Source organism: Ascaphus truei, chromosome 3, assembly GCF_040206685.1.
Source record: "Ascaphus truei isolate aAscTru1 chromosome 3, aAscTru1.hap1, whole genome shotgun sequence".
Lineage (NCBI taxonomy): Eukaryota > Metazoa > Chordata > Amphibia > Anura > Ascaphidae > Ascaphus > Ascaphus truei.
Window position 1 is genome coordinate 419,076,444 of NC_134485.1, and position 14,576 is coordinate 419,091,019.

Consider the following 14,576-nt stretch of genomic DNA (forward strand, 5'->3'; position numbering starts at 1 on the left):
TTCTCCTGCAGTGGCCTACCCTGGACGCCTGTGCTGAAGCGTTGATGCCAGCACTGGTACTGCTGCATTCCCTCCTAGCAGTGGCTACCCTTCCTTTCCTGCGGCCTGCTGCGATCCTCTTGCAGTGGCCTGCCTTGGACTTCTGCGCTGAAGCGTTGGTTTTTCCCGACGCTGCCCTGCGGTGAACTTCGTCCAGCCTGCTGTCTCCTCCTGCTGAGATCGGCGTCATGGGCCGAGGCCGCTCCTCGCGCAGAAGCCACCCCCGCGCTCACACTCCTAAGCTGAAGCGGGGCACTCCTGATTTCCTGTTGCCGAACTCCTGCTTCATTAACGACGATGCTGCCTTCTCCAATCCTGACCCTGCGATGTACGACTACGAACTGCGCACTCTGGATCAGTCTGCGTGGACTAAGGTCGGTGATTATATAACCCCACCTCAGCCCCGCGGTCCGGTCCCGGTTTGTGGCGAGCATCGGCGTAACAATAGGATCTCCTTCTGTCTATCCCAAGCTTATCGCATTGGCCTCTTCCTCCTTTGTTTGGAGGCTAGTCCACATATCCACCACCCTCGATCGCAGGAGTAGCCAACTCCAGTCCTCAAGGGCCACCAACAGGACAGGTTTTCAGGATATCCCTGCTTGAGCACTGGTGGCTCAAGCAGTGGCTCAGTTGTTGATTGAGCCACCAGTGCTGGAGCAGGGATATCCTGAAAACCTGTCCTGTTGGTGGCCCTTGAGGACTGGAGTTGGCCACCCCTGGTCTAAGAGCTAGTAGATAATCATAAAAGCAAAGCAATGGTACTGTGACTGGTTTCAGGAGCAGTTGTATATGGACTTATTTTGTGTTAAAAATAAAAAATGGTAGTATAATGCCTGGAATTGGATCAAGGTACGGACCTGGAATTGGATCAAGGTACGGAGACAATAGATAAAAGAATACGCCCAAACTATGAAAAAACAATAATACAATATAATGTTCCTATATCAATTATTGAGTACTAATCCTACTTCGGTAATAATATTAATCATTATTAGCTAGCTTTAAAAGAAAAACGATGAATTGCTTTGTTCAGACCCGTAGAGAAACCTGCAATAAGCTGTGACAGTGGGGTGAACGCGAGCTTCCGTGTCCCGATCGGCACTATCGCAGTTTAATGAATAACCCTCAAATGCCCAGATCCTCAGAGGTCTGTAAGTGAGTTAACATGGCGTTACGTAAGTCACATCTAAAGGGTGGCATTACTCCCATTTCTCTGTCTCTTATATATTTCACTATGGATGGGAGTAACGCCACCTATAGGTTAGACATAAGCCTGTGGCCGTAGGGTTGCCAGGTGTCCAGGATTGAACCGGACTGTCCTGTATTTGGACACTGTCCAGTAAAAAATTACAGGTAATACTGGACATGTATGTGTCCGGTATTACCTCTCTGGACATAGTGACCAGATTGGGGGGGCCTCAGGATTTCCCCGAGCAGGGCTGTTGCTTAGGGGGCTGGGCAGCTTCCTCCATCCTGATTTGCTGCAGGGCCGCTGACAGGGGCAGCTTCCTCCATCCTGATTGGCTGCAGGGCCGCTGACAGGGGGGGACAGCCGGAACAAGTGCCCCAGGCCCGGTGGCTGCGGAGGGCGCGGTGGCCGGACAAAGGAACTGGGCCCGACCTCTCGTTGCCACCGGGCCCCAGCTGTGGGCCTCCCTCCACACGGACTGTCCCACGCTTCTGACGTCAGCGTGTCTCTCTAATGCCGGTGAACGCCGGAAGCTCAGCCCAGCTTACTTCCAGCGCGTGCTGACGTCAGAGGCCCGGCAGGCGCCAGAGGCTCGGCATGGGACAGTCAGTGAGAAGGGAGGCCCGCAGCTGGGGGAGAACTAGGCCCGGCGGCAAATAAAGGACTGCCAGCCGGGCCCCCCACAGCCACCGGGCCTGGCCTGATACCCGAGACTGTCCCCATGGTAATTCTGTATTATATATGTATCTGTGTGTTTTTACATTTTTTTTAAAAATGTATTTGGCGTTTTCTATATGTATTTCGGTGGGTTTTATATGTATTTGTTCTTTTTTTATATGTATTGTTTTTTTTTATATGTATTGGAGGAGCGTCTCCTCCTCGTGTGCGTCGACCAACGGTTTGTGGAAGTGTCGCAACTATGTCGTCACCCTGTGTATTAAATCACATATTAAAGGTAAATTGAGTGCCAGTCTATTGTGAATGACTTTTCTCTTTTTCTGGGGTAATTGTTGTATTTCTGATCCCGTGACTGCGGCACTCTGTATTAATTCATTGCTGGATATTATGCCAGGGCGTCATGGGTTTTTGAGCCAGTTGTTGCCACCTTCTTGGAGGGGTTTATATCCTGTTTCCTCCCCACTTATTGAAGCACACAGTGGCACTGGAATAGAGAAAAGACATAGATACTGTTACTATTGTCAGCCTTCACTCTTTTTGGTGGTTGGAAACAATTTTATTTGGAATACAGGTTAAATGAAATAATAGAGCGGTCACTGGGGGCCTCACATAGACTTCATTGTATTCACAGTGATTCCTGCACTAATGTTGTGTGTGCCCAGATTTCTGAGTATCTGAGTCTCACACATGCAGCCTCCCTGCTCCTTATATGGGCAGTGTGCTGCTAAGCCGGAACGTACCAGAGCTCCGGGGGGACGGGTTTAGCTGACGGACACCTGGTCCGTTTGGTTTCCTGTCCCCCATGTACTGTCCCTGGTAGAGAGGTTAGTGAGTCCGCAGCACATTGCTCAGTGAGGGGGTTATATGGAGAGGTAAAAGGGGTAATATGGAGAGGTAAAAGGGTGGAGGGGGTAATATGGAGAGGTAAAAGGGTGGAGGGGTAATGAGATGTAAAAGGGTGGAGGGGTAATATGGAGAGGTAAAAATGTGGTAATTTGGGGAGGTAAAAGGGGTGTGGAGGTAATATAGAGAGGAAAAGGGGTGGAGAGGGTGATGTGGAGAGGGTGATATGGAGAGGTAAAAGGGTGGAGGGGGTAATATTATTTATAAAATATTTTACCAGGAAGTAATACATTGAGAGTTACCTCGCGTTTTCAAGTACAGGCAGTCCTCGTTTTACAACGAATGGCTTATCCAACGCTATATACCTATGTTCATTTTTACAACGCCAAAATGGCTTATCCAACGCTCTTACGACGCTTTGCAAAGTTGTTTATGTGTATATAATATATATTATACTATATATTATATTTTTATATTATATATTATGTTATATTTTATATATATATATAATACAGTATATACACTATATAATTTATGTGTGTGCTGCATATCTTATTGTCTGTGTAAAATATTTTGTTTATTTTAGCATTAAAAATGCATTCAGGAACAGAACCTTTCATTTAAACAGTGTTCCTATGGGAAAACGTGTTTCGCTATCCAACGCCATTTTGAGTAACGCATTTTGTCAGATAACCGAGGACTGCCTGTATGTCCTGAGCACAGAGGTAATACATGGTTACATAAATGAACAGAGTATACATTATATACAAGACATTGCATGCACAGTTAAAGAAAATATATATTATGGGCGTATGAAACAGTTACAGGCCAGATTAAAATGTGAGACAGCCTTAGATTTGAAAGAACTTAAACTGGTGGTGGATGTGCCATATGGAGAGGTAAAAGGGTGGAGGGGTAATATGTGGAAGGGGTAATATGGAGGGGTAATATGGAGAGGTAAAAGGGTGCAGGGGGTAATATGGTGAGGTAAAAGGGTGGAGGGGTAATATGGAAAGGTAAAAGGGTGGAGAGGGTAATGTGGAGGGGGTAATATAGAGGGGGGTAATATGGAGCGGTAAAAGGGAGGAGGGGGGTAATATGGAGAGGTAAAAGGGTGGAGGGGAGTATTATGGAGGGGTAAAGAGGGTATGTATGTATGTTTTTATTTATATAGCGCCATTAATATGCATAGCACTTAACAGTAGTAATACATGTGACAATCATATAAATAAGAAACAAGGAGTCCCTGCTCCGAAGAGCTTACAATCTAATTGGTAGGTAGGAAGAACGTACAGAGACAGTAGGAGGGCATTCTGATAAGTGCGTCTGCAAGGGGCCAAGGTTTATGTATGAGGTGTATAGTATTAGCCACAGAGCTACTCGTATGCTTCATTAAGCAAGTGTGTCTTAAGGTGGGTCTTAAAGATGGATAGAGAGGGTGCTAGTCGGGTATTGAGAGGAAGGGCATTCCAGAGGTGTGGGGCAGTCAGTGACAAAGGGTTTAAGGTGGGAGAGGGCTTTAGATACAAAAGGGGTAGAAAGAAGACATCCTTGAGTGGAACGCAAGAGTCGGGATGGTGCATAACGAGAAATTACGGCTGAGATGTGAGGAGGGGCAGAAGAGGTGTAAAGCTTTAAAAGTGAGGAGAATTGTGTGTGTGAGATGCAGGATTTGATAGGAAGCCAGGAGAGGGATTTCAGCAGGGGAGACGCTGGGACAGATTTAAGAAAGAGTAGAGTAATTCTGGCAGCAGCGTTTAGGATAGATTGTAGGGGAGACAAGTGGGAGGCAGGAAGGCCGGACAGCAGGAGGTTACAGTAATCGAGACGGGAGAGAATGAGGGCCTGAGTCAGCGTTTTAGCAGTTGAGCAACACAGGAAAGGACGTATCTTTGTAATATTGCGGAGGAAAAAGGGACAGGTTTTAGATACGTTTTGAATGTGACAGGAGAAAGTGAGAGAGAAGTCAAGTGTGACCCCCAAGCAGCGTGCTTGGGCTGGGACAGAACTTCCAACAGTAATGTGGAAGGAGGTAGTAGGGCAAGGTTTGGGATGGAATATGAGGAGCTCTGTTTTTGACATGTTAAGTTTAAGTCAGCGGTGTACTGAGGACAATAAAAAAAAAAAAAGGTTATGAGGAGGGGGGTGATGGAGGTAGGTAGTGCGAGGGGATGAAAGAAGAGGGTAAAGGGATGTAACTGGTGGGGTGGGAGGAGTGAGGTTACTGAATGCTTTGTTATGCAGTGTGAATAAGGGAGTAGAAGTTAGTAGTTCATGGTGGAAAAGGGATCTGGATAGAGGAAGAATGACAGGGAAGTGACATTGTAAATGGAGAGATGGCAAGGGATAGGGAGTAGTGATGATGGGCTGTGGGTGTGGAGGGAAGCGACGGCCTTGTAGGAAAGATAAATGTGATTGAGGGTAGGAAGGAGGATAATGTCTGGTTATAGTTCGGTCTGCTTATTTTGCTCTGTGTATAATTCCAGATGCTGGCTTTCAGGAATGAAGCTCTCATCAAACAGGCTGCAGTCCTGTGCAGGTAACAGGCTGACGATTTATAGTGAATGGTTTGGGGGTTGTAGCCCGTCCTGAATTTATTGAGATACATTTGGGGTGGCTCCATTTGCACATGTTTTATCATGACAACCGTTGGTTTTTGTATGAATTAGATTACAGTGGTGCGAAAACAGGGGGGCTCGGGGGTGACAGAGGCCCCACGAGCTTCCCGAAGGCATTTTAAATTAAATGCCGGGGAAGTGGCGAAGGCCCCTGTAAACTTCTTACCTTGACTCAGGCGACTTCTGGAGACGGCGCCGCCATGGTTGCCAAGAACGCCGGGGCCAAGGTGGGGGAGAGCTGCCAGTGGGGTGCAGGGGAATAAGTTTGCGCATCCCTGAATTAGAAAGACCATATCTTGTTGGAAGCGCATTCTGACATTCTCAGTTGAATTATTCATTGGTTTCTAACGAGGCGCTTAAACGATGTCGGTCAAATGCTCGACGTGCCCATTGGCTAAATTGAAGAAGTATTGAGAAGCTGGTCATTTTCATGATTCATTTTTTTGCTACTCCTATGTAAGATGTTTTATGCAGTAACAGCACTTTGGGGTCTGTACAGCCCGCAGATTAGTGCTGTTATATGGGGAACAGGAAGAGAAAACAAACGGTAATTGTTTTCACTTGTAACAATTTAGAGCATTTGTTAGATTGTAAATACAAGGGTATTTTGTTGTTGTTGTGCAGTGTCTATACATCTGGAAAATCTGTATCTAAACTCTATGAGGTCTTCTCTCTAGGTTAATGGGACAAAGGCAGCTGCCTTCCAGTAATTCTGGTAAGTTCCTGGTCCTCGAGCCTCACAACAAATAAACTACACCAGTAATTTAACATATTCTATGATAGAGGGACCTGCAATGCAATGGATTAAGTGTATCACAGAATACATCAGAGCTGTATTATTCAAAGACATTGTCTGTGTGTGGGAGGGGGGGAGAGAGAATCTGTGGCTTCTAACATACTGTACGTTTGTGAACATTTGTGTTCTTCACATACAATAAATATATCCCGCAAGTGCTCTATTTGGTTGATGAACCATGGATGACAGCGAGGGAGAGACGGGCAGCATTGAAAGCTTTGATAACGGGGAGTGTGAACAGGTTTTTTGTTTCCATAAGTCCTTTGTGCCAGTTGGTTTGCATTTTTGTTTTGTGCATACTTTTACCTCGGTAAATCTTATTCAACTGCATACTTTCAGGGTCATAACGTTGCTTCTCCATTTACTTATTGCTAGTAAGTAAACATAACTGACCCCATTTTGTTGGGGCTTTGGCAACAAATATGTGATTAATCAAAACCTCTGTCTATTTAGTTTTCTTTTTTTTGTTACTTTTTATTTAGCATTGTCACATCGGGGAATCATAAAGACAACACATCAAATGATAATTTACAGGGTAAAAATAAATGACAAACATTGAAATAGTAATGAGGGGAGGTATGGGGATTGCTACAAAGTATACATCACATTTGTTTAGTTTTTTTTTTTCATTGCTTGCTTGTATAGTACACACAGAAATGAAAGATAGAAGCATCGAATTTGACGGGCGATAAGTAACACTCGGTCCACCTTGCCTGACCATTCTAGGTCTATTGAGCTATTTGATCCTTTCTATGTTAATTAGCGGAGACCAGAGAGAGATTGTAGAAGAGGTCTCCCAATGATGAAGGGTTTCGCTTCTTGCTTTGTGTTCTCCTCTTCCAGGTGCCCTGACACAGAGCAGCACCAGGCATTATCGATCCAAACCCACGCACGGCATCGGCAGGTACAAGCACCTGCTGCCTCCTGAGGCGGTAAGACATCTCATTCATATTTGCACCTCCTGCCTGCTTACCTGGGGCTCCGGTGATTTGTACTGAGGGGCAGAACAAGAGATCCGAGCAAACTCGCCCGTCGGTGAAAACGCCTATAAACTAAAACAGATCTGCAGATTAGATTAATCCAAGTGAAAAATGTCACAATGAACTTTTATTTAATGCCGTTCGCCTTATGTTTTTGCTAAGTAGTTTGTTTGAGCAAACCTGTGTCATTACTCTGGTATGAAATTACTCTAGGTGATGATCCCAATACATTAATCTAATTTGAGGAAACCTATCTTAAAAGTGCAATACCGTTACACGCACAAAAAAAATAAATCTTGTAAACAATTGATCAATCTAATTGGCTTTCCTAAACTAATCTAACCGTGCTAAAAGCAAATATTTTACTTCTTTTGTGTATCTGGAAGGTAATTAAATTTCTCAGGGGCCTCTGAATGGGGAAGTTTTTCCTTATCTCACCATGTCTTTATCAGAGCCAATAAGTGTAAGGGGAGAGTCATAGAGGAGTCTCTGGCTGTACAAGCACTTGTTGAAAACACAGTGACGTCAGACAAACGGGAGCAGCCAGAAGAAATCATACCCGCCCCCCAGTCTCTGCTCATCGGGCTTACTAAGTTACTTTAAAAATGATTTAGGTTACGGCCCCAGTGCCTGCGTTGCACGCGCGCCTGCAGCCGATTCCCCCGGTCTGCAGAGAGCTACGGGGGGGGGGGAGTAACGGGGTCGCGGCCGTGACATCACCCGGCAGGTTCGCCCTCATTGGCTGAACCGCCGGGGGGCGTAGCCCTCCGTCGCTAGTTCCCCTCACAATTTTCTTGCAGGCTGGAAAAACACCCCCCCCCCTCGCAGAGGGCCCGGCCCCATTGAGGGGCGGCTTTTGTCCGGGCGCTGCAGTAGCCAGCGGGGACCTGGCCTTAGATATACTCGGAAGTGTCAGATTTTGGTTAAATAAAAAAGGTATCCATCACCGGAGAGGAGCTGTGGTTTGTCTGGTGCCGCCTGACCGCAGAGAATAGCAGTAATATATAACTAGCAGTCCTGCTTCCAAAATGCACACAGTAGCTTCGGAGATTCGAGGAGACGCATTCATTACAAATTCAAACTTTTATTGCTTATGTTTAACACTTTTATTGAAAGTGTCTTCTGTTTTCTAAAGATCAGAAGCTGCTGTGCACATGTAGAAATCCTCAGAGAGGTAGGAGCGGAGCACAGCAGAGTGGATGCAGGGGCTAGACACCAAAGTAGATAAAAATCCTTTATTCCACGATCAACATCATGGTAGTGGATGAATGAAACTCTCTAAGTCCCAGTCCGGTGGCAGGTTTGCTCTCGGCTGCAGGGGATTAAGCGATGGAAGTATCACAGATCTGCTCCCTGACGTATCTGAAATCTCCATACATTAATGTAGTAACAAGAGAGGACGTAGGTGGTACGATACCTTTTTATTGGGCCAACAAGTACAGCTCAACCCCGTTATAACGCGATCCGTTACAACGCGAATCCGCTTATCACGCGATGCACGTGCGGCTCACAATTTACGTATTTATGAATACTTTACAACACGATTATTGGTGTCTTAAATACTTTATTGTACAATGCATACAATTGTACATTATTTCTAACGCGATCCGCTTATAATGCGGTGCGATTCTTTGGACCCCAAGCACAGCGTTATAAGGGGGTTGAGCTGTAGTTATGGTGCAAGCTTTCCAACCTCTCAGTAGGGGTAGTACCTGATGAAGGACCCTGAGAGGTTGGAAAGCTTGTAACATATCAACTACTTGTTGGTCCAATAAAAGGTATCGTACCCCCTACTCCCTCTCCCTCCTGTGTTACTACATGGGAGAAAGGACTAACGCGGTTACCCACCCTTCTTTGCATACATTAATATGGCTCCTTAATCCTGTTAGCCCCCCAAGAAAAAGGAGAAGCCGACCAGCAAAGAGATAAAGGCCAGTTCAGATTCTGCATACGGGACGGTGAACCTGGAGGTATCCGGCTACGACATGACACTGGTGGAACATTACTCACAGTATGTCCATAATCTCTGCAACCGGCTCTCCATCAAAGTGGAGGAGAGGTGTGTAGTAATGTATTTCTCTGTTGATGCTGCTCTCTGCTGCTGCTTCCCTGTGTGCTTGGTTTATTTCCCATCGCCGGAAATCCTTCATTAATATTGTGACGAGCAGTTGTGGTGAAGATGTTGTTCCTGGAATACACAGCTCGCGGTTTTTATTACTTGCACTGTAGGAATCACTTGGTACCGCAGTTTACCCACCTAATCACACCCCCATTGTACCCTCCTCCCCTTTTAGACCAAACCAGAGTTGGGAAGTCTAGTAATAAAACCCCTTGGGAACATATAGACGCCATGTGAATCCGTTATATGTTTATGACCTATTGGAGCGCGGTTCCATGCACACACACTGATGGTTGTATTGTGTTTGTCCTTGTTTATGCAGCTACGCCAAGCCCACGATAACCAAGGAGGTGCTGCTCTTACATGAACAGGGCACCAAGATGTTTGTGGATGCCGTCCTAACCACCCACGAAAGAGTCATCCAGGTGGAGTGGGGGTTGCACACTATGAGCTTGGCAATGCTTTACGGGTCCCTCTACACAAGTTTTAAAGCGGCGATTTGCGCTACTTGACTCAAACTTACATTTTGCGTTGGTTGTCTTCGGAACTGCGCACATCGCTCTACTGAATATTGTTTTACTTCTCTCTCTGCCATTTTTCACTCCACGCTGTCAAATATCGGAGTTAGAGGATGCTGGGGGTGGCCGTAAAAACATATTTAACTGCCTTATCTCGAGGATTTTTTTGTTTGTTGATGAGAGCGAACAGAAACTTCTGCATCATGGTATAAACGTAACTCTAAAGCAGGGGTCTCAAACCGAGTCCTCAACGGGCACCTACAGGACGGCTTTTACGGATATCCCTGCTTCAGCACAGGTGGCTCAATCAGTGGCTCAGCATTCGATATCCATAAAAGCTGGCCTTTAAGGACTGAGTTTGAGACCCCTGCTCTAAATGCTTTTTGGAGAAGATTGTCGCTCTGACCAGCGGGGCCTGAAAATGAATTCTTAAGTAATTAAGCTTCTCTGTTAACCTCTTGCCCAGAATGTACCTAGGTTATGTGCAATATCCATGTGCACGCACACAGCGATTTTATACCTCAACCATTATCTGGAAGAGACATTACAATACACTGCAGAGTTGCAGTAAGTGCGTGAGACACAACCCTGCACATTAGAACAAGGAATCCCATCCTGAAGAGCTCACAAGTTCATTGGTGCCAGTGGCATCCAAGATCTCCGCAGGCCCGAGGCCTACCTTCCTGCCGCCTGCGCGAGGTGCAGCGTCCGAGCCAGCAGCTGCTTGGGATTTTTGGCACTCGCTGGGGTTGGAATGTAAATTACTTTCGAAAAGCAGAAAACGTATAACCAGAACAAATCTTCTCCCTATTTTCTTAACTAAGATGTTGCCGGTTTCAGCGAGTCTGATGTTGAATACACGGCAGCCTTACAGCATAGTGATTAGGGGTCCAAACGGCAGAATCTTATTTGTGTACTTGTAACATGAGCTCTTTAGCTTCTCAGATATTGTATTCACCTCCCCCCTCCCACCCCACCAATAAATGTATACATGTTGTAGACAGAAAACAGAAAAATAAACAAGTGACCGGTTCTGGCAGTAAATAAATAGATGTAGCTGCAGTGACATTGAATGTAATCTGCACCCTTAGACCACGTCCATTTTTAGCGTGACGCCAACAAAAGGCGGTGCCTCAATTAGGACGGTCATAGAGCGCGCAGGGGCGATGGCACGGCCGATTTTTCACGCCATAATATCATTTGATCTTGTCGTGCGACGGCCGGTTCACGTGAGCGGTTCAGCCAATGAGGGCGAACAGAGCGGCGACATCACTGCCGCGCCTCCCAATCGCGCGCGCCTAGCATGGCCTTGCCCTTAGATTATAGTGTTATGAGCCAGATGGTGATAATGTGAGTAGCCCAAGCTCATTTAGTGCCCGCAAACTGACTGTCTTGGATGATCGGGGGCAACAGGATTCCCAGAAGCTTCTATTTAGAGACCGGATTCATCACTACTTTGCCAGGCCTGATATTGGTAATACTTCTGTTCCTAAGATGCAATGGAAACCTCCGAGCAGGGCAGACACATGGGAAGTCCCTATGTTTTGGTGCTGGAGCAGCAGATGTGGTTTTGGTCTGTTTGCTGCCAGTTGGTAGCAATGCATCATAGTCCCATTCTATCACCCTAGAACATGCATTCAGTGTTCTGCATTGTGCTAATGGATATGCATTCAGTGTTCTGCATTGTGCTAATGGATATGCATTCAGTGTTCAGTGTATTGTGCTAATGGATATGCATTCAGTGTTCTGCATTGTGCTAATGGATATGCATTCAGTGTTCTGCATTGTGCTAATGGACATGCATTCAGTGTTCTGCGTTGTGCTAATGGATATGCATTCAGTCTTCTGCATTGTGCTAATGGACATGCATTCAGTGTTCTGCATTGTGCTAATGGACATGCATTCAGTGTTCTGCATTGTGCTAATGGACATGCATTCAGTGTTCAGTGTATTGTGCTAATGGACATGCATTACTTACCTCATGATACATTATTTTTAGGTAAGTGGATTAAGTGCGACGTTGGCTCCCATCCTCATGGAAGTTCTTATGATGAACCAGCCGGAAGCGGTGCAGCTCGTGGTTAAAGAGGTAAGTGAACCAAGCCGCGCACAAATATACACGTGCCCTTTTATAAAGCAGCACTATTGTGTCGTTTGTTATAGCAGGGAGGTTTAACTCCAGTCCTCAAGCCCCCCAAACAGGTGAGGTTTTCAGGAGATACCTGCTTCAGCACAGCTGGCTCAATCAGTCCCAGCCATTAGTACACTTTTGGTCCTTGGGGGGAATTGCCCCTTCAAGGCAGTTTTTTTTTTCCCCGACATGTTTCCTTCTCACAACACATTAAGGTTACAGAGGGGTGTCTCCTTTAACACTAAAAGGGGGGCATCAGCCTTTAGTTATGGGGTTGGGGATTTCCTGGGGTCTGTTTCCTCTGTGTCTGTAACATTGGGGCAGTTTATCAGGTCCTGGAAAGAGCTCGTTTGGAGCGAGTTATCCTCACGTGAAGTTGGAATGGGGAGGTCCTGTTTTGCGATCTGGGGTTTTCCCGCACAAGATACCACAATCTATATGGGATATAGGCCCAAATTGACTAAGCAGTCTCCTGCCATAAGACACCCACAGGTGGCTCAATCAGAGGCTCAGGCAAAGACTGAGCCTCTGATTGAGCCACCTGTGCTGAAGCAGGGACTAGTTGAGCTTCCTGTGCGTCGCCATTTGCCGGCTGAGAGCTAGTAAGGGGGAGTTACAGAGGCCTCGCGTGCTCCCTGCCATTTAATTTAAATGTGGAAAAGAGCACAGGGCCTCTGTAAGCGCCTCCCCCTTGAAAATCTCACGCCCCCCAGTTTGCGCCCCCCTGCCCCAAGCAGTACGACAGCAGCAGCCCTGGTCTAAGGTAGCCCCAGACTCGGGTGAGATTAAATTATGGGTGTTTGCGTCTTCTGAATTAGGCAGATGACAAGTTTTCAGAGCTAATGTCTTTCCTTATTTTAAAAAATATCTTATTCTTAGATTGTAAGCTCTTCGGGGCAGGGACCCCCCTTCCAATTGTTACTGTCATGGCTGAAGCGCTTATTCCCATTATATGTTATATTATTATGTCACGTGTATTACTGCTGTGAAGCGCTACGTAAATAAATGGCGCAATATAAATTAAATTATACATACTATTGTGAAAGCGTAGAAATAAAATCAATGAGTCAAGGGTTTACAGTATCAAGTGAGTTTATCTGCACCAAGGTACATGAGAGAGAATTCAAAAATGAACTCATGCCTCCCAAAATATATTGCTTGGTATTACATTTTTATACATTTCAAAATGAGTAATACGCCCTTTAAGGGGGCTGGCTTAGAGATAAAAACAAAATGATGACTTATACAAAAATACATATTGATACATAAATATGCTGCATACGCTATATTCTTATCCTATAATTTACCATAATGTGGGCCTCTTGACCTTGTGACATAAAGGAGTTACCCTGTTCAGCCCTGTGTGTGTTACTGTATCTGTCAGATAACAGAACCTAAGGTCAGCAGAATTATCTATGAAAGGAAAAAACCTCTTACGAATGCAATTCTATTTCTTTTCATGACTCGTAGGAATTATACAAGGGCTAGTTACATCTAGGAGCGATACTATGCAGAATCAAACATTACAGATTATACACGAATAAAACAGATAAGCATTCATACAAGCAAACACTCAAAATGCCGGTTAGGCCAAAATGGAGGTGATGATAGTCTGTCTTCATATAGCCTGAGCCACACACATTATCTCAATCTTCACACTATATTAGATCTCTCTTACCAATCATCTATTGCGCACATAGCTTCTTCCTGCTGCACCAATGTAATCTGTAGGGATAGTACAAATACAGAGGCTGACACTGGGGATTGAAGGAGCGTCTCAGTGAGTCAAGACAATGACACTGCGTTCAAATCCCGGTGTCGGCTCCTTTGGCAAATCACTTTATCTCCCAGTGCCTCTGCGGGACAGGGGCCGGCACCAATTCTACATCCAGCGCGGTGTCTGCGCTACACACGAAAAAAACTATTATTATTGCCATTACTGGATTTATTTCCCATGTATATGTACTTGTTTTCACCTGATCCGTTGAGCTTCCCTACATTTTTATTCACTGGTTTGTTTAAAGCACCCTTTTCACCAGTCTTGTGATATTGGTTTGCAGACAGGATGCTGCATATCTTTTATTCTAACATGACGTTGTTTTTTCCTCTCCCCAGCACACTGAGAGCGACTTCCAAGTCCGTTTCAAGGGGCGACCAGACCTGGAAAACCTAATGGCCCAAGTGAGCTGAGATCCCTGGGGAGACGCATTCTGATACAAATAACGCCGATTTATATTGCACACCAACGAGCATTTCCTGCTGCCTGTTTCAGATTCTGGCTTTGTAGACCTGGGTGGCAGCAAAACCATGAAAGATATTAAAGGAACAATCTCTCTTTATTTTGTACTAGCTGAGAGACCCGGCGTTGCCCGGGATGTAATGTTCCCGTTCCTCTCTCTCCTCCCCCCTCTCTCTGTTTGTCCCCCATTCACATCAATCCAGTCCCCCCCCCTCCCTCCCTCCTTTACAGCTTCATGTAGCGTGTGTGCGTCAGTCACTGTGTGTTTGCTCGCGCGTCAGTGAGTCTGAGGCAGAAACACAAACACACACAGACTGACTGACGCACACACAGTCAGTGTGTGCCTCAGTCAGTGTGTGCGTGCGTCAGTCAGGCTTTGTGTGCGCGTCAGTCAGTGTGTGCGTGCGTGCGGCAGTCAGTCAGTGT

The 14,576-nt window shown here is 45.8% G+C and overlaps 1 protein-coding gene across 2 annotated transcripts; it reads left to right on the forward strand.

Moving 5' to 3' along the window:
* The first annotated feature begins 2,650 nt into the window (after positions 1-2,650).
* On the forward strand, positions 2,651-14,254 carry MRPL48 (mitochondrial ribosomal protein L48). Of its 2 annotated transcripts, none has more exons than XM_075592739.1 (8): positions 2,651-2,730; positions 5,236-5,288; positions 6,045-6,082; positions 7,007-7,095; positions 9,033-9,202; positions 9,585-9,687; positions 11,780-11,869; positions 14,027-14,254. In XM_075592739.1, the coding sequence occupies exons 2-8, from the start codon at positions 5,236-5,238 to the stop codon at positions 14,099-14,101; spliced, it is 618 nt and encodes a 205-aa protein (XP_075448854.1). In that variant the 5' UTR covers positions 2,651-2,730; the 3' UTR covers positions 14,102-14,254. The 2 variants fall into 2 exon arrangements, with proteins under 2 accessions (XP_075448854.1, XP_075448853.1); XM_075592738.1 differs by lacking the exon at positions 2,651-2,730 and adding an exon at positions 4,309-4,389.
* The last annotated feature ends 322 nt before the right edge of the window (positions 14,255-14,576 follow it).

Bases quoted from the DNA above. Each gene is read 5' to 3' on its own strand.
- MRPL48 (XM_075592738.1), top strand. From the start codon at position 4,324: ATGGTGCATAACGAGAAATTACGGCTGAGATGTGAGGAGGGGCAGAAG. The intron at 5,289-6,044 runs GTAACAGGCTGA...TCTTCTCTCTAG, and splicing joins CAGGCTGCAGTCCTGTGCAG to GTTAATGGGACAAAGGCAGC. The intron at 9,203-9,584 runs GTGTGTAGTAAT...TTGTTTATGCAG, and splicing joins TCCATCAAAGTGGAGGAGAG to CTACGCCAAGCCCACGATAA.